Source organism: Stylophora pistillata, chromosome 3 (assembly GCF_964205215.1).
Source record: "Stylophora pistillata chromosome 3, jaStyPist1.2, whole genome shotgun sequence".
NCBI lineage: Eukaryota > Metazoa > Cnidaria > Anthozoa > Scleractinia > Pocilloporidae > Stylophora > Stylophora pistillata.
The window spans coordinates 26,561,668-26,581,613 of NC_142521.1; the positions used below are offsets into that span (position 1 = coordinate 26,561,668).

Consider the following 19,946-nt stretch of genomic DNA (forward strand, 5'->3'; position numbering starts at 1 on the left):
AGAGTCTGCGCAATAGACATACAACGTATTTGCTTACAACGATAAAACAAAAATACCTCGATCGCTCAAATAAGGAGATAATATATGGGAACCCTTACCTAGACCTCATTATCCATCGGAGGGAAATATTTATCAGGTGAATTACAGCTGCTCCAAAAATACAAATTCCACCACTAGCATCCCTAACTTTGGTTCGTGTAGGAGCATTTGTGATTTGGTCTCATTGTCAAATAAAACATTTCTTAGTATAATTTTAACGCGTGAAAGTGTAGTGTGATCGCCTGGGTGAGTGTAGTCCTGAGAAGGACTGTTGTCGGTGGTAGTGACTGTCGTTTCGACAACCTGTGCTAAAGTCTGATGATGACTTCCGCACAGGTTGTCGAAAAGTCAGTCACTACCACCGAAAACAGTCCTTCTCAGGACTACACTCACCCGGACGATCCCGCTACACTTTCGCATGTGATCCCCGGGTTCAAACCATTTACTGTGTAACTTTAACGTTGCCGTTTATTCCTATTCCCCGCAGCTTGCCTGCGTTTTTGAAAGGGACGATGAGTTGTTTATCAAGAATGGATACAAACAACAAACTAGATGGAGAGCTTTTAGAACTAATCCTGCAATAGCTTAACAATCCCTTTCGCAATGTTTTAGTCAGTCTGTTTTGTTCAGGTCAGGTTCATGAATACCATGATTGGTATGGTTATTAATGGCGATTAGTTGAGTGAAAACGAGAATATGAACTTGTGCAACGATTGAATCGCACATCCGCGAATGTTTTAATGCCAAACCTGATGTACTCTTTCCATCAACCACTTGAATTCCCATATATTGTATTTTTTGGCAAATTGAATTGAACTAATGGCGCGATAGTGGTTAAATCTTTGTTGAGTACCCTCGAGGCCTTCTTAACCGGTAAAGCTTTCTTCTCTATTTTAAATATGTCCATCGTTCGAAATATTTTCTGAGTGCGAGAATAAAATCAAGCAAACTATTTTAGGCGCAGTGAAGCCTCAGCTTTACCAAGTGTAAAGTGAGGTGACCACACTTATAGAATCAAAGCTAAATGATGCACTTGTTACAGTATGTAACTGTCATCAAAAAACCAGCCAGCATAAGGCATAAGGAATGTTAGTCTCCTTCGGGGGAATTGGGCTCCGGTATATGTTGAAGTCGTCGTCAAATTGCATGACGGGTCCTCCTCGAGAAGATATCGATTCTCCGAGCTTTAAGTGATCATCGCAACTCCTTTATCTCAAAGGTTCCGGTTCACAGACATGTATCACTAAACTCAGTAGTTTGGAACAGTTATCACCCGTTTCACAAGCTCAACTGGCGATACCTCCGTGTATGTTTTTTAGGGTGTTTTGCAGCTATCGGAAATGTTAATTTAAAATAGTTCATTTTATAACAAAGAGGAAGGATTTACCTATGAAATATTTAATGTTTCTTTTAAATCAGAATATAACTTTGGGTTTTTTTTCCATTTTCACGAAAAGGTTTGATATTCTTGCTACCAGTCTTCTTTTCAAAGTATTAGATCGTCAAATAGAAGTTTCATTTTGATCTCCTCTTAGATACAGAGGATAACGTTAGCATACCTCCGGTAATTATGTGGGGAACTTATTCCACTTTCGACAAAAGCAGATTTTGCTTATTGGTGGGGATGGGTTTTCTTTGTTCCAGTATCAATCACAATATCCGTTACTCATTTTTCGTAAGCTTAAGTCGATTTCTATCGATTTTTCGCACACCCGAGTGAAAACAAAAATTTTATGGTTTCCTTTACGGTTGTTAGGTTATTAGCCATGAATATTTCAAAAGTTCATCTTGAAATATTCATGAAAAGTTTAGTTTAACCTATTTCTCGTTAACGAGATAAAGACTGTTCAGCGTCGTGGAGAGGGAAATTTACGGTTTAAATTTAGCGCAATGTTGGAATACACAACTTAACAAAATTGTTGCAAAATTTTCAAAGTCAAAGTTAAAGTCAAAAGTACGCTATCGTTTTGATTTGAAAGAAAAACCAGCCAAATTTGTGTTTGTTACAACTGGTAAGGTAAGCCGATTTTCTTCTTATTTTCTGTTATTTTGCCTGTGTTTAACTTTTTTCTGATTTTTCCTTATTTGTTATCTTCATTACTTTTATTTACTCCTTTCTTCTATCTAGTTAGAAATATATTGAGGTCGCTTCAAGTCCTAAGGCTGAAATGTTAAGTCTGTTAGAGCAAAGACACTACATGTGGGCCATTGTTTTACTCTTCGTGAATGTGATTTGTATCAAAGTGGATGGCAGGTACATCAACAAGTTAAATAAAGGTAAGTGAATATGTTGTGTGGAGGTTTCCGACCGGATGTAAAAAATGTTTAAAAAATGTATGTGTGAATTAAAATGCTTACTTCTTATAGCATCTTATAACAACTTCACCTTAAGGACTGACAGGACAAAAGAAGTAAGAAAAACTTGGCTTCCTTCGGTAGACTCGTTGGTTTCCAGACCCATTGGTTTTCCGGCTGAAACAAGTCCATTTTTTTTTTAAATAAGCCCGCCCTCTGACACAACAGTGGCTCTTAAAAACCCCTGTGGTATATTTTCATTTTACGTCGCCTGTATTCACTAACTCTTTTTAGAGTTGGACAAATCAGTAGACGGGATCTATTTGAGTTTGGTAAACTCAAATAGGTGAAATCTTTCATTTCATCTACTGAAATACGTTAAAGCCTTCACCTTGCTTCAAAATCCTACTGCTTCACGGATTAGCTGTATCGGTTTATTATCCAAAAGTTTTCCAATGGAATGCATTCAAGACCTTAAAGAGATAGAAAATAAAGTTGCACCGAGGAAACAGGGAAACTAGGAAATTATCGTGCATTCGTGCGTGCAGTTAGAGAATCGTCTTTGAGGGGATGATACCTTACTTTGCGCCTTTTGAGGTAAAATTACTTTGCCTAAATCTACATAACCGCTGAGCTCAATTGAAGCTAATAATATACTTTCTTGATTAAGAGAAAAAGACATCTGGCGAGGACAAAGAGTTTGAAAAACTGGAGAAGAGGCAACAAATTACGGGGGAGTTAGAAATTAATGGCCAACGTAAGTGACCTATAGTTAATAGAGATATTATAAAGCTCACTATACTTTCAAACCTCTGGCTTGTTACGCTCTTCCCGTGATTATACTTCTAGTTATGCGCCTATTTTGCGGAAACGCCTGGGTATTTATTGCGTACTCGTCTATAAACTGCAGAACTATTGGACGAGCTGAGCTGCATCACGGTCCTTTCTTAATTATAGTATACTGATACTACAATATAGTTCTCGTGACAGGTTTAAAAAGAATTGACTGTATCATATACTGGACCATGCGAAATCAGCTCACGTCCTCTTGAGCTCACGTCCTCATACTTGAACAGAAAGTACGAAGGGTAACGATCTATGGATCTAAACTCGACAATGATCTGTCATTCAGTGATATCACTGTTAATAAATGCTGCGCGTCGAAACTTTGTGCATTTAAAAATAAACAGAGCCTTGGAGAATTATCCCAAATTACGATATTGTAATTTTCTTTTTATGGTGTATGTAGGGCGTGAAATATACCAGCATGAGTTGTGCTTTATCTATAGGGTTTGAAAGTTTGGGTTGCTGGCGAGATGCATGGGCGCGGGGCCTACCAACAATCGAAGGAGAACATTATCTTTTAATGGATCCCAATTACAAAGGCAGAAGGCATGCTTTGTATAAATGTGCAAGGGCGGCTCTCGATAAGGGACGTAAAATATTCGGCATCGAGAACGGAGGCCAGTGCTTTGCGAGTTCTGTTGGGGACAATGAATATCGCAGATATGGAGCTTCTAAAGACTGTAGAGGTAACAAAGGGTGTCAATATTTGAAATAGAATACATAAAAGCTGTGCTCCCAGGGGGCGTTCTCCTTCGGTAGGAGGAAAACGAAGTATTTTTCTTCCAGTCGAGACCGAACCCACACGAAAACAATTTATATACGAATAAACGTTGGGTTTTTGATTAAGGCCCCACGTTAGGTTCAAGATTAAGGGTTTAGACCTAACCTTGAAACCTTGAGTGGGTAACTGGCTTTTACTTGAGTTTTCCATTTCTAGGCAAGATGTCACAACTCTCTAATCAATAGCTCTGTAGCAATATACAGTGGTGTACAGCTTCTTTAAATCTTTTGGATTTATACGTCAAATTTTTCAAATGAAAAATGGAGGGACCATGAGCTTGAAAATGGCAGAGCAGTGAGCTCTTTTTATAAACGCTGGATCTCCTGAAAAAGTCGGCTTTGCTTAAACGCCAAATTTACCACAAATTGTTGCAAGAAAAAAGTCGGAAAGGAATTGATAGAGACAGAATGTTATTCACTATTAAACTATCCAATCACTTAAACAAGGTGTCGATGCTTGTTGTCTTAAGGCTTTGTACCGAGATACATGGATAATGGCATTATGCCTAGAGTGAATCCACTGTACACAGAGAAGGTAGAGGTATAATGGCCAAGTGAGTGAGAAAGGTTTTGGTTAATGTCGTCACCAGGTGATTCACATTCGTTCTCGCTGACAACGACATTATCAAAACTAATCCATCGCTGAGATTGACCTCTTCTCCATAATTGATAAATTTAACTTTAGGTTTTTTGGATTGGCAAGATAAATAGTTGATTGGGTCACGAACCAAAGCGCATTCTGTAGCTCACCAAAGACAAGTATAGATATAGAGCCTTACCGCATGTTTAGTTCAGTTCTGTACGGCAGAATCATCCATCAATTATCCTAATCTTCACGGATACGATACAGCAACCCTTTCTACTACCTTAGCGAACTCATTCCTTAGCACAGATGGACATGCTTTGAATGGGATCTTTTATTTGCAGGTGATGGTAAAGGGGGGCCTTGGAGTTTACAAGTATATCGGTAAAAGTTAACTATCATATAATAATTTGACTAATGGTGGCTAAGGCATTCGATGTATCGAAAGATAAGAAGTGAATTACCATGCTCTACACAGATATTTGGAACCCTGATAAATTTTCTAAGAATCTGTGCCTTCAAACTTTATTGCTTAAACCATTTAGGTACTTGGAACCGGCTGACACAATTATAGAAACTGGATATTGCTGGAACACTTAAAGGTGTATCAAACCAAAGATGCAATAGTCCAATGAGCAGAGTTATCTTAAAAAACATAAAAATCCAAATTAAGATCATCTCTGGCAGCTGAGTATTTCCATCCAAGCCGACTTTTTGACACTATTCATTTTCGTTAGTTATCTTTTTTTTCCAAGACTACGTTTTCAAATTATGTTCATCAAATTTTTTCGAACTCGCGAATCCTGTTTGTATTTGCAGTTTTGTAGACCCAAAGAAGTCTGTCAACGGCGAGTATAGCCCCTGGTCCTCTTGGACTGAATGCAGTAAGTCGTGTGGCGGTGGAGTTAGAAGGCGCATGCGTAAATGCTCAAATCCACCTCCGTCCAATGGCGGAAAAGATTGTAGGAACTTGGGTCCCAGTATAGAGAGTCAAGATTGCAACGTTAAAGTTTGCAAAGGTAAGAGAGTAAACAGTGACAAAAACCTACTTCCTATTTCATCATTTGTAAATTTGGTTTTTTTTAATTTAATTGTGTTAGAATTAATGTATTATGATTTAGGAGTATTCTATCAGACCTTCTCAAACTCATTAACAATTCATAAAGTCAACTACAAATCACTGCATGTATACCACATCACGTGCATGTGTTTGGATACCCAATGAAAAATTGGATGAAAATCTTTAGAGATTTGGATACAATTTCCGAATGTCCACTGATTCTCGGAAAATCATATGACATCAATAAATTAATTTGAAGTAAATGACATCTCAAGCAAACAACAAAATTTTATTTCCTTCAAAGATTGTAACAAAATAGTTGGGTATTTCACATGTTATCGCAGTTCGTAGAATTGATGACGAGTTTAACAATACATTCATCGAAAGTTACTCCCTGAAATACTGAACTGACATGATCTGTATCGCCCATTTGTTCTTGTAAACCCTCGATTTCGGAACAGAATTGATAATAGACGCCTTTTCCTCGTCAGAAGTTTTGGGAATCCGAAACCTTGAACTTGACTCATCCATCTCGCACAGTAAACTGAATTGATAAACTGTAATAAGTTGGCTAACTCCCAAATGAAACATTCCAACGAAACCATTTTTATCATATTCTCTAGCTATTGTTTACAAACAATAATCGGCAACTCGTTTCAGAAGCTATACCAAAAACTCGTGCTTCGTGTTTCATCAAGGGTTACAAACACCTCGAAACAATAAAAGCAGTCGGCCTGCGGCCTCGTGCTTTCATCTGTTTCTCGGTGTTTGGAACCCCTGATGAAACACTCGCACTCGTTTTTGATCTATTACATCTTAGACTTTAAAGACTGGCTCGCCTAGATTAGCACTAGCTATTTATCTATCTACCTGCAGACCGGACTAGCTGTTACTTTAATTTAACAAATGAAAAAATGAAGGGTGCTGTTGTTGTTATTGATAGAAAACATTTAATATTTCGAATCTGAGTTCACCGTGTTACTGAGTGAATGTATACGAAATAATTGACGTCGAATAATGCACAGAGATATCATAGACTGTAAATGAACATGTCAGCATGGAGTTTTAGCAAACAAAACGCCGATTGAATTGGTCCCTCTACGGTTTCAATCGAAGAAAAAGAGTTTTCCTTGTATTTGAAATGATTTCTGCCTGATATCATCTGTTATCCTAGTTTCAGGGAACTTTGGACTTGGAACTCCAGAGTTTCACATTTCAAAACCTTCTTACCAGAATGGCAACCAAGCAGGACGTCACGTGCGACAATTTGCAGGTCCTAGCGGACAAATTTCATCGAAGGAGAGACAAAATGCATTTCGCGGAGAGCAAGAAGAACAGACTCATCATGTACAACAAATAGAACAATATCCTAATCAAGATCAAGGAAACAATTTTAACCTTCATAGCTCCCTTAAAAAAGCGGAGAAATATGTCCCAATATCTCGAGAGGATTTCAAAAAGATTGCCTCGTTTCAAAAATCTGTATCCACTTCTAGTCAGTACCCTACAAATGGCAAAGGAAAATATTCTAATGAATCACCTAGTGTGCCGAGAAAGAGCGTTTCGTTCGAGGTAAACACTCCAAAGCAACCAATGCGTCTTTCATCAAATCCTAAAGCACAAAGAAACATGGAAGAACACAATGTAAATTTGTATGAGGGGTCAAAACCTTTTGATGCAGACAATTCTAATAAGGAAAAGTTTTCCAATGGAGCAGCTTCTTCGAGATTGAATAATCCTTCAATGAATCATGTTGGGCCGGCTGCAGATGACTTCCTGATTCCCAAATTAAAAACGCCTTTAACAAATGAACACTATGATGACAAAGATCAAAAGAGACCAGCCATATTGGAAACTGACAAAATGAATGCAGCCGAAAGCTCGCGAAATTCAAAGGGGTTTAGCCTGGTTGGCCAGTCACTAGAAACAATGAAAACCGATACTTCATCGGATAACTTGGTTAGTCCTCACGATAAACACTACTTTGACCATCTTCATGACTCTGCAAAGGAGAGTGGAAAACTGGAGAATAAACCCAGCGGATACCATGTAACAACAGAATTAAAAAACAGTAAGGAGACAGAAGCTCACAATACTCAACAACAGGACACGGAGATAAAGCAGAGAAAACCCACAAGGTTCAAGGAAAACTTACAAAATGAAAAGGGAAAAGAAATGCACCAATCTCTATCTGCACTTCCAAAGAAGAGGCCAATGGAATCAGGGTTCACTTCGATGTCCTCCAAAGACACAGACATGTCACCCCATCGGAAATTGTCTAGCAAAGAAAAGCAGGCATTCGGGCAGAAAGAAAGAGCCACTGAACCGACATCAAGTAAATTACAAGGGGCGTACGTCGAACACGGGGAACGAGCTGAGGGACCAGTTGGTGACTCGCACCATGTTTCTACAACAGGAGATGCTCTGTCTATGACCAAAGAGAAGGCCAGTTTTGGAATAGATTCACAGAGAGCAGAGAAAAATCCTAAATCCCTGCATGACGTCGGAACTACTTTACATGAAAAATATCCTCCACAGGAAGAACTGTCAAGCAAACCCTTTGCGTCGAGTAAGGGACAAACACTTCAATCAAATGGAGGAGGTGAAAGAAATGAAAAACAGGAGTCAGATCAAGAGCAGTCATCATATGAAGGTGAACCAGTGCCTATGGTGGACTTAAACAAAGGCGCTTCAATGGGAGGAATGGATTATGGGCCGGCGAATGGAGAGGAGTCTTTAAGTCCTGGGGTGGACAGTACAATGCAAAATCATGAAGGTGGTACGGGGGAAGATTATGGACCAGAAAATGAAGAGTCACCCATAGCAGATGCCAGCCAGCAGTCAAGACCGGTTTTTGACAATGAAGCCATTCAGGGAATAACTGATCTTTCTCAGGGAGAGGATGCACGCATAATACAACAAGCTAACTCTGAAGGCCAGGCAGGTCCCGATGGAGGCATGGGATTCGCATATGAAGACTCTAGCATGCCACAAGCGTACACAGGAGAAACTTCCAAAGAGCAAGTTCAAGAGGAAGTTGAAAAGAATAGGGGTGAGGCAGCAATGAATCAACGCCATTCTAGTTCTGGTTTAGAAAATAAAGAACAGTCCCAGGAAAAAATTGAAACCAGTCTTACGTCGAACGACTATACTTCAGAGCCAGCGGAAGATTGCTTGTGTCCAAAGAAAGGTAAGATTCACAATAACTCCTAGCCATATACATTATCGCATAGTAGTTTTGATTAGTGAACAACTGTTACGTTCCTTTTCGGAATTTGGTATGAAGAGGTTAACTGTGACACAAGTAGGTATTCTTAGTTTTTAAAAACCTTGTTATTATTCAACAAATCGGTCAGCAAAGCCTTCACGAAAGTCTTGGTTGCCCAACAAGATGTTGAATAAACAGCAATTATCGAAGGCATCCAGCAGTTTGTCTTTGTTTTATCGCCGTAACCACGAGAAAATTGGTAACTGTCAACTAGCATATAGCTTGTCAAATCGGGCCAGATATGTTTTTTGCTTCTATGATAGAGAATGTAAACATTACTTTATTTTTCATCTCACAGAGTGCTCCGCCAAAGCAGACGTCGCCTTTCTTGTAGATGGCTCTGGCAATATCCCCCAGCCATACTATGCTCGTGTTCTGGAATTCATCAAGATCTTCTCCCGTGGATTTGACAAAAGAAACACCCACATTGGATTAATGGCTTTTGGCGATGATGTTAAAACAGCTCTTGATCTTAAAGGACTCAGCGACTTTAGACAATTTGACGATGCCGTTAATATCGCGCCGTATATCGGAGGGAAAGCCTACACAGGAAATGCCCTCTTGCAAATGAAAACGAATCTCTTTGCCATTTCCGGTCGTCAAGATGCTCCGAGGGCCCTTATTCTGTTATCAAGTGGTGGTTCAGCGGACGATGTAATTGCACCTGCAGAAGAGCTGAGAGATACTGGAGTCAAAGTTACCGCCATTGGCCTGGGTAAACAAGCCAATGTCAGGGAACTGATAAACATTGCTTCAGAGCCAAAGTCAGAACACGTTTTCACCGCTTTCTTAGACACTTTGCCAAATGCAATGGATGATATCATTCAGGAGGTTTGTAGAGGTAAGACAGTAGATTTCGGGTGAGAGAAGGACAAGTTTGTCCTTTGGTCAGAGTTATAACTTCCATTTTTTTTTCAGCTGAAGTGATTGCACAGTGATCTTACCGGTCATGTGTAAAAAGCTCTCTTTCAACGCCAGAATTATGCCCTGCTAATTATACCTTGAACTTCTCAATTCATGCTTTTCACTTATTGGAAATCCATTTTGTTTACCAGAAGGAAAACGTTTACCTCTCAACGTTTCAAGAAACCGTATGGGAGAAATATGACTGTATGTTTCTATGTATCTACCTAAGTCGAAACACAGGGTTTTCAAAGAGTTTCTGTGAGACGAAAACAGATAAATGACTTCAATGTGTCACCGCAACCTACTTCTCCGAATTTATTCGCAATCCAAAAATATCTGTAGAGATTATTATCAACATTATAAGATTTTTATATACTCAAAATCCTCATAAAGCTACCTGGTTACAATGTGGCGACTGATAATCATGGTGTAATTGAGTTAACTAGGTGGACCAGAAGCTCTCAAGAGACGCCAGGCAAAATTTCTGATCAAATATTTCCTCTATTGTTCCTCAATCTGCATAAAGATGTTATGGGGATAGTTCGAGACAGACAAGTTCCTTGTACCTGTGAGACGAACAACGGCCAGGTTGGGCGTTCCTCTAATTACATGAAAGACACCTCTGAAACCGGAGCGGTACCTACAGACTCAAACCATCATTATGAGCGATATTCTCAAAAAGATAAGGAGTCAGAGACTGACAAGAGGCCCCTTTCCCAGGAAGAACCAATTACTGAAGGCTTTCAATCCACAGGAGGACCAGGAATAGCAGATCAGCAGGCTAGGCCGGCAGGTGGTAATTCAGAGAGGCAAGCAGAAATGACCTCTAGTGGACTTCACCCCTCCAAAATTAGTTCTTCGAACGATCAGGAGAATCAGAACCCGCTTGTTTCCTCGGGAGAACTTAGTCAAGACGAGGAGGCGTTACATTCTCAAACCCTACTATCTCCGCCCCTCGAGAATAAAAATGGAGCTGTGGATGAAACCTCAAAGGTTTCGTCGACAAATTCAGATGAGAATCGTGGATTCCAAAGCCATCAACGAATGGAAAGCGTTCAAGATAGCCAGAATAACGGGACTCTAGGCCCTTTACGCGATGCAGGGGAGCAGCCCTTTGCCGCTGGAGTAAAGGAGAATTATCAGTCCCAGGACAAGGACGACTCAGGCATTGCACAACCATTTAATCAAAGTCAAGCATTACACGGATTCCATGGTTCTCCGGGTGATTCGTTTAAAACAACAGCACTCAACACCGAAAGAGTTCAGGGAACCAGTCTTCGTTTACGTCCAGGCACTGAAGCGCTTTCTAATGAGGACATCAGCAGTAAAGCTTTTGAGCGGCCAAATTATCCTGAAGGCTACTCCAATGAAAAATATGAGCCATCACCGGAATACAAAGTGCCTTCAAAGATTATGGCTGTCGGAAAAGCTGCAGAAAACTTTAAGGCCGAAGGAGAAAAACAAAATAGTCATGGTGAGAATTCGCAGCCTCGTTCGTATAAAACACAAACATCAGAGCAATTGCTCGTTGTCACTAATGATTTTCTACTAATCTTCATATTCCAAAATTAATTCAAATTTTTATTTGGTCTTTGCATAAATATGTTGAGTAGATCAAACGAAAATTTTTTCGTAGAGCACGAATGTTCATCGCGCATAGCTTGAATTCGGTTGAGAGGCTTATTGAAATTGCATACTTTTTCCTCTGCATCAGAAGAAAGCATTCAAGATGTATCCTTGCATCTCGGATAGAATTTCACGAAGGAAACCTAACCAACTCATAGTTTACCAGCAAGACATTTTCTTCTGTCGATTCCTATCGGTGTCCTCGACAGTAATACGACACCATTTATTCTACTTTTTCCCTTAGATTGCGGTAAGGTTCACCTCGGAGTAGTCTTGGATAGTTCATCTTCCCCCGAAGGTCGTGGTACGCAACAGGCAGCAAAGATGATGGATTTGTTGAAACGAGTTTCCCACTTATTCCCTGCTTCTCCTCAAGGTAACAGTGTCGGTATGGTGGTGTACGGAGGCTCACCACAACCGTCCGTGGTACACTTCGACAAATTCCTCGATCAGGAGAGCATGGATCAAGCTATTGATAACGCTAGTATTCCAAACCTTGAGATACGAATAGGAAAGGCGCTCACAGTGGCTCAAAAGCAGCTGTTTAGTCAGCCTGCTACGTCAAAACACAAGGCGCTGCTTCTGGTAACCGACGGATTTTCATCTGATGACGTCAGTCGACCCGCCATTGAACTTAAAAGGCGAGGTATCGAGGTGTTCTGCCTTGGCGTAGGTAACAATGTCAATCAAACACAACTTGATATCATCGCATCCGAACCCAAGAACAGTCACGTGTTCTTAGCTCCATTTAATGATGCTGCTGTATTCATGGGGAGAATTCAAAAAGAAATATGTCAGTCCGCGAGAAGGGCAGGTAAGCAGCTTGCGATAAAGCTTTTGACTTAAGTACGTTCATGTAAGCACATGTGGGAAAGAGCGAAACTAAGTGGAGCTACTTTTGAATATTTAATAGGTAGGCAAACAAACATCAATTTAAAGTTAGTAACAAAAGTTCTTGACAAAATAGATGAGTCTGAATAGCTGATTACAAGACAAAAATATGCTAAGGGAGCGAGTCCTACGTGTAGGCCTTATTTTAAAGGTATAACTCTTTTAATCTGTATTCATACCTACTGTAGCTGGTTTCACTGGCATAACACGCATACCTCGAACACACGCCTCATGGGATAACTATGTTCTATTTCTAACGTACTAGTAAGTGACAAGGAATGCAGGCTATTGAGGGACTTCACTCTCTTATCTTATAAACACGCCTCATGAGCTTGACTCGCGAGACACACGAGTGTTTTCTAACATACTAACGAGTGACAAGGACTGCAACCTATTGCAGGACTCAACTTTCTTATCTTGTTCAAACTAGTTTTTTGAATTTGTCTTCTTCAACCCTCGTACCTATGATCAATGATGAGACGATAGACATACGTTCATTTTTTTCCATTAATTTGCGCGTAACAAATATTGACAAGAGGTTTTCATCGGAGTCCGTCAAGTGGCCCACACAAAAAGATTTCTTATCACCCTTAGCAGTCAATCAGTTGTTGTCACTGCAGTATTAAGCACGTGTCACTGCAGTGTTAAATATCTTATCATTTAAGATATTTAAGATCCATTCAGAAATTTAGACACTAACATACTCAACCAACGTCGCTCAGCTAACTTAACAAACTTAAGCGCAACATAATGACGCAGAGCCGCTGCGAGTAAGTCTATCTACAAGACACCCAATTTGCTTATAAACTTAAATTGTCTACAAGGCTCACTCTAATCGTAAGACTAATTAAATCCATTCGGCATGTTTGCTTGCAGCTCGATTACAGACCCAGAGAAAGTGCCATTCCGACCTCGGATTTGTTATCGATGGTGCAAGGAGTGTCGAGGTTCTTGGAAAAGGAAACTTCAAGAAAATGCTGGACTTTGTTAAAAATGTTTCTTTAGGATTTCACATTTCACCTGAAGCAACTCGGGTGGGGGCCATTACTTTAGGAACTGAACCCACATTGTCAATTCCTTTCGATAAATATTCTCTCCCTCGGGATTTAGCCCTCGCTGTAGAGAACATTAAGTATCCTGGAACCGTTACCATGACAGGAAAAGCTTTGGCCTTAGCCGGTCAAAAGTTGTTTGATAAAGCTAGTCGGATAAATGTCCCCAAAGTTCTTGTTGTGCTAACACGAGGTACTTCACGGGACAATGTTCAACCTTCCGCTCAAGCGCTTCACAGAGCAGGAGTGACGGTCATTTCTGTGGGTCTGGGTCCAGTTTACAACACGAATGAACTTAGTGATATCGCTTCAATACCAGCTGCTTACCATGTGATTAAGACTAAATTTAATGAGCTACAAGATAAAGTAATTGAGTTGCAGGATAAAATATGCCAAGCAAAGCTTAACCAGCAAAGCAGACATGATAACTAATTCTGTTAATAATAATGATACTTGGCTATGGTTGATACCCAATTAAATCATAGCAATATCCTTTCAGCCTTTCCCTAAACATCTCACCTTTCGAGCATTTTATGATAGGAAAGTTAACGGCAAAGTTTAGGCGATGCACTATATAGGTGCCCCTTTATTTTAGTAGGATCGTTAACTTCAAAAGTACATTAGCTCCAGTTTTAAACATTCTCAGTAACTTTTTCCACTACCAAGTTTGCACAGGTTTTTTTTTGCAAGCTTTGGATATAACTTAACATGTGATCGCTGCAGCCCGATTCGTTTTGTAACCCGGTTTATACCCGTCATTAGGCAGTGAACAAGCATTAATCTTTTCTAGAAGATTGTTAAGCGATGATCACAGGTGATGTTTTTGGTATTTTCTGGTATTCGTAAAACGCAGAATTAGGACTGACATTACAAAACACATTTCAAACAAAGCAGTTTAAAGCAGCTAAAATCTTTTCATACTATGGACCAAGTAAACTTCGTCTTTCGTAGTGAGTTTTCCACTTCTCCATCCTTTGACGTCTTTAGTATAGTCTGATTTATATCTTTTGTGTTTCGCAATCTTGCCAAGAAAGTAACTTTTGGATTTCTTCTGACTAAAGACTCGAAGATGTCTTTGTTTTCTTACTTGTTTATCCTCTACATCCTTCCAAAGATGTTGAACTCCTTTAAATCTGGACTTTTAAACCTGTGGATCAGGAGGTAATTTGCTCAAATTCTCTGGGTAAACCTGAGAGAGGACGGGTCTGCATTTTGCCCATCTTTTGTTAACCAGTGTGAATCTCAACACAGATATCTTTTTGACGAATTCCAAGACTTGCATGAACAGATAAGGAAGAGATCTTTAGATACACAAACAAGACATCGAACTTTTCATTTGACGGGGTTTAGGAAAAGTTGACAGTAACAAGTGAGTTTACATTGTATCATTCGATAATAAATTGTGGAGGTAATGAGTATCTTTTTAGCAAAATGTATTTACTCATGAGCTACCAATTTTTCATCCACGGTTCTTAAACAAAATAAATGATGTCATTATTATTTTTAAGCTTCCTTCATATGGTCGCCACATAATCGCCTATTACGATATTCTTAAGAAATCCACCATTCCTTTCCTGTTGTTTTCAGGCGAAGAGCCCAACATTCCTAAAAGAAGAGGAAACCTGTATCATTTCCTGGCTGAAGTCGCTCACTAGATTCAAAATCATTAACAAGGAAAGAGTCTCAACACTCCAGCTGATATCACAGCGCCCTTATCATCACTCCTTTTATACCATACTTTCGCAATCTCATGTTCTACACCATATGAAAAGCGTTTGTAATCAGCTATAACTTATCGCAGTTGAAACCTGATTGTTGACTAGGTATATCATTAAGATTAATGACTACCTTCCACGATCTTCATTTAATTTATTTTACTCCTATAATTTGAAATTATGTTTCGCTGATATTTTGGATGTTTTAATTTCTGCCCCTTTTCTACGGATAAAATTCATGAACTTGATTTTTCAGTTACATTACAGAATCGATGTAAGGGCCGAATTATTTGTACCAAAAGGGACACAAACCCTTGGTTAGGTTCATACAAAGTTCTCGGGAGGCTGTGTATGTTTAATCTTAGAGTAGAATAAATAGTCTTAAGGCCTGATCAGTACTCCTTGTTAACGAAGAGTTGAAAGGTCCTTAATCAAAAATCAACATAACAAAGAAATGATCGTTACTAGTGGCCTGAAAGTCATATTTAAGACTCATTTAATAGATGATTGAAACGACTCAATGGACATAATACTTAGTAACTGCGCATGCGAGGAGGAGAGTTAATTCATAGTTGATCCCATGACAAATTTATATGTGACACTGGGTCTATTCAATACAGTTGACAACAATTTGACAACAAGTTTTATCACTGGATGGACTTTCCTGTTCTTCATTCCTATCCATATTTCCCCACCGTTGCCCTATATTTAATTATCTTTGTCAAACCTGTTCCTCGATATTACTTTCCCACCTTTCTTGTTATACATCCCACACCCTTGCTATCAATAGTTCCCACCTTTTCCCCGTTATTCCCCTACCCTTGTCTTTATGTTTGCCCGCCTTTCCCCAAAGTTTTTACCCAATTTTGCCTCCGAACTCCTGGACTTTTCACGCTTCCCGTGAGTATGTAACGCCCCCTTCTTTTCAATGTCAGCCAAACAACACGCCGTGAGGCAGTTACTGCATCTTTACATTTAAACAACGTCCTTGATATGCTTTGAGTTAAATCTTGGGGTCCATGGTTGAAATTAGTTTCCGAAAAAACATTTTACGCGAACACTGAAAGCTTAGCAAGTAAAAAGGTAAAAAACAAACAAACAAACAAACAAACAACAAAAGTATCAAAAACAAAGACATTCAACGTACTACCAACGCATTGTCTCCTTTATTGTCCTTGCTCGTCCATTTTCAAAATGAAGTATCAATCCAAAGCTGAGGGAATAATGCTTTATTCGTTGTCTACTCACCCGTTAAAAGCTGCGGGATATATACACAAACTGGTACGGTAAATATATGAAGTTCATATATTTTGGACTGCGGTTATAGATACGTGTGATGCACGATCCTCGTAGTAGAGAACGCTATTTATGCAATAGCGAAAATCAGACCTGAAAAAAATCAGGCCTGTACGGGATTCGAACCACTGACCTCTGCGATACTAGTGCAGCGCTCTACCAATTGAGGTAACAAGCCAACTGGGAGCAGGCCGTTAAGTTGATTCGTAATAAACCCGTGATGATAAATCAGATACGGTGAATATATGAAGTTCATATATTTTGAACTGCGGTTATAGCTACGCTTGTTAGCTCAATTGGTAGAGCGCTGCACTAGTATCGCAGAGGTCAGTGGTTCGAATCCCGTACAGGTCTGATTTTTTTCAGGTCTGATTTTCGCTATTGCATAAATAGCGTTCTCTACTGTGAGGATTGTGCATCATACATATACACAAACTATTAACCACTAACTACTGCTCCCAACAGATAAACTTGCATAAGAACTTCAATTAATTATCTAGCACACGGAGATGTGAAGAATCAAAGTTCTCGGCCAATAGGCGAAATATTGATATCAAACCAGTGAGTTTTGAAGATTCACAAACACGTGAAGGTGTAGTCTGATCGTCCGGGTGAGTGTAGTCCTGAGAAGGACTGTTGTCGGTGGCAGTGACTGACGTTTCGACAACCTGTGCGGAAGTCATCATCAGAGTCAAGTGAGTGATTGTTGTCAGTAGAATGTTCTTATTCCAGTTCGTGTGAAATGATCGGTTGGTTTTGCCGTGATGTTATTGGCTGTGAGACTCAAGTGACGTAAGTCGTTCGTGATTGGTCTGTTTCGGTCTGTCGGTAAAGCTAGGTTGTTCTTTTTCGGTCGTTTGTGATGTTTATGTCGTGAATGAGTCGTTTGTATGGGGCGGGTAGTTGTTGACATCTGTTTAGGGGAGTCTGTTCTAAGTTAGTAAACCAGCTTTCCAGAGTCAGTCGTTGAAAATAGTCAGTGCTGTAGGTTAGGCATTGCGCAGAGTCCCAGTCAATGTTGTGGTTGGTAAGTCGATGGTGTTCAGCAATGTGATTGCTGACATCACCTTTCCTCGTCGCCCGTCTGTGTTCAGTCAGTCTTGTTGTGAGGTTTCTGCCAGTCTCACCGATGTAGGAGGCTTGGCAGTCGGAGGCTTGGCAGTCGAACACCATCGACTTACCAACCACAACATTGACTGGGACTCTGCGCAATGCCTAACCTACAGCACTGACTATTTTCAACGACTGACTCTGGAAAGCTGGTTTACTAACTTAGAACAGACTCCCCTAAACAGATGTCAACAACTACCCGCCCCATACAAACGACTCATTCACGACATAAACATCACAAACGACCGAAAAAGAACAACCTAGCTTTACCGACAGACCGAAACAGACCAATCACGAACGACTTACGTCACTTGAGTCTCACAGCCAATAACATCACGGCAAAACCAACCGATCATTTCACACGAACTGGAATAAGAACATTCTACTGACAACAATCACTCACTTGACTCTGATGATGACTTCTGCACAGGTTGTCGAAACGTCAGTCACTGCCACCGACAACAGTCCTTCTCAGGACTACACTCACCCGGACGATCAGACTACACCTTCACATGTTACCCCCGGGTTCAAACCATTTACTGCATTCACAAACACGTATGATTCAAACGAAGGTTCTTCAAGAAAAGAGTAGTTATTGTAGCTTTATTACAGCTAATAAAGGAGTAGTTCTGAAGGCTAAATAATAGTGACTATATTTCCCTCTACTTTCTTTAAAGCCTTTTCATGAATTGAAAAAGCTCAAATAATCGAAGGCGATATAATAATTTCTTTTTGTAAGCAGCTCAGTTAATGATACTTCGTCGTAAGAGAAAATAGTTTTTCGACTATCAAAGCGTTTTTTAATTAAAAATTCGCGCGTTAAAATATTCTAACAACGACATCAGTTGACAGTTGCAACACAATAGACTTGCTTCGAAGTGACATCATTATACATGGGTAACACTATTCCAAGTCGAATTTGTTGCAAAACTGTGTTTTTTAAAATTATTTACAAAAGTTAAAAAGTTACTGGCCCGCTTCGTCCGTTCATTTAGTGATAAAGCATCGTTAAAGTAACTTTCTGATCAAAAATAGTAAAAAAAGAGGTCGTTTTGCTTCACATCTATTGAAACCCACCCTTTTGATTTTAATTATCTCTTGTGACAAAATCCCAGCAGCCGCTAAAAGCTTGAGAATGAATTAACATTCAAGGATGAAAAGGAAATAGAAGCTCTTTCCCGAACTATGAGTAGAAAAAGAATTATCTTTTCTCCCTCTAATCAGCTTGCTTTTTTTATACAGCAATTTTATACAGCAATGTAAAAATTGAATTTCCAAGAGTTAATAACATCCGATTTCCATGTTTTCACATTACTGCAACTATCTACCTAATTTATTCCGGAGTATTTTTGAAATCCACGCAACCACTCACAAAGAGCAAAAGAAAACATTTATCGCCGAAAGCAAATATCAACCTGGTATTTCTTCGGAAATCTGAAAGAAATAAAAAAAAAATAAAAAAAAACTCGCTTCAAAACCAATGCCGCTTTCCTTGATTGATATTTGCATATTTCTGTACTCGCTTCTGTCACTAAGCGGCTGATTTCGGTCGGCAACCACGTGGAATGTTTTTTTTTTGGCTCTTGCTAAGTCATAATTCAAAATGGTCTTTACAGGTGAGTCTTTTGGTAGGTAAAAGCTTTCAGATCCCTCTCTGAACAGATTCTAGAGATTTTTTTCTGAAAGTAACTTATTGCAAGGAAGATTTAGTGGTTGTACAGAGTTCCTATTTTCTCCGGTTATCTATTTCGAGGGTCAGGTTATTTTTATGTAAAGGGGTTAGCGGTTTCAATTCTACACTGACTTCCTTTTCAGTCTTTTTCTGTCAATTCCCAAGTGAGACCAAAATGATATGCAGGAAAACTGTGCATAAATGGAGCTAATTCAACATCTCCTGCTTTATATTTTTCAACGAGAAACAGTTCGTTGTGTGACTGAAGCCTTACCTCCGCCAAAAAATGCCAGGCCACTGAATTTGTGGATAGTTTAGCCTTGTGTATGGGGAAACTAATGCTGCTTTCAGCTCGTACCAAACGAGGCCGTCCTCCGACAAAATAGTAAGGCACGTACGCTCATACACCTGGGTTAACGCTTTCTTTCGTAACTTACTTATTTAGTCTTATTTTTATTTCTTGTAATACGTTCCCAACAGAAACTATTTCAGTTCGGAAAAGGGACCTTGACTAGAGTAACTGAAATAAATGTTTTTGTAATTTAAGAATATTCATCCTGAAACTCTTCATTGTAAGCCTCTGTTTAGCGCAGTCACGAAAGAACTGTATTTGACACGCAGATTTGCGTGTCAAATAAATAAATTGTAATAATTTGCAAGCACTCGATTAGTAATTTCGTTGTCCGTAAAGGTAAGATTGTAAGAATCCAAAGTTCACTCCAAGCCGCACTTCAAGCAACCGGGTAAATATTGTTAATTGCCTAAGTTTCTTCCTGCTTTCTTTTCTTTCTTCTATTTTGTAATCGC

At 39.5% G+C, this 19,946-nt stretch overlaps 1 protein-coding gene across 4 annotated transcripts; it reads left to right on the forward strand.

The window, feature by feature from the left end:
- Positions 1 to 428: 428 nt before the first annotated feature.
- Positions 429 to 15,716, forward strand: LOC111340522 (uncharacterized). Of its 4 annotated transcripts, none has more exons than XR_015999033.1 (11): positions 429 to 2,316; positions 3,005 to 3,091; positions 3,624 to 3,866; positions 4,888 to 4,927; positions 5,363 to 5,562; positions 6,778 to 8,793; positions 9,170 to 9,712; positions 10,304 to 11,251; positions 11,648 to 12,217; positions 14,598 to 14,715; positions 14,934 to 15,716. XR_015999033.1 is itself a non-coding variant. In XM_022947384.2 (11 exons), the coding sequence occupies exons 2-11, from the start codon at positions 2,208 to 2,210 to the stop codon at positions 13,776 to 13,778; spliced, it is 5,364 nt and encodes a 1,787-aa protein (XP_022803119.2). In that variant the 5' UTR covers positions 429 to 2,056; positions 2,168 to 2,207; the 3' UTR covers positions 13,779 to 15,716. The 4 variants fall into 4 exon arrangements, 3 of the variants coding, with proteins under 3 accessions (XP_022803119.2, XP_088610550.1, XP_088610549.1); XM_022947384.2 differs by having other exon boundaries at positions 429 to 2,056; positions 2,168 to 2,316; positions 13,171 to 15,716; XM_088754424.1 differs by having other exon boundaries at positions 14,598 to 15,716.
- The last annotated feature ends 4,230 nt before the right edge of the window (positions 15,717 to 19,946 follow it).

Coding starts and splice junctions, on each gene's coding strand:
- LOC111340522 (XM_022947384.2), top strand. CDS start 2,208: ATGTTAAGTCTGTTAGAGCAAAGACACTACATGTGGGCCATTGTTTTA. Junction 3,867..4,887: donor AGCTTCTAAAGACTGTAGAG/GTAACAAAGGGT, acceptor TTTTATTTGCAG/GTGATGGTAAAGGGGGGCCT. Junction 4,928..5,362: donor TGGAGTTTACAAGTATATCG/GTAAAAGTTAAC, acceptor TTGTATTTGCAG/TTTTGTAGACCCAAAGAAGT.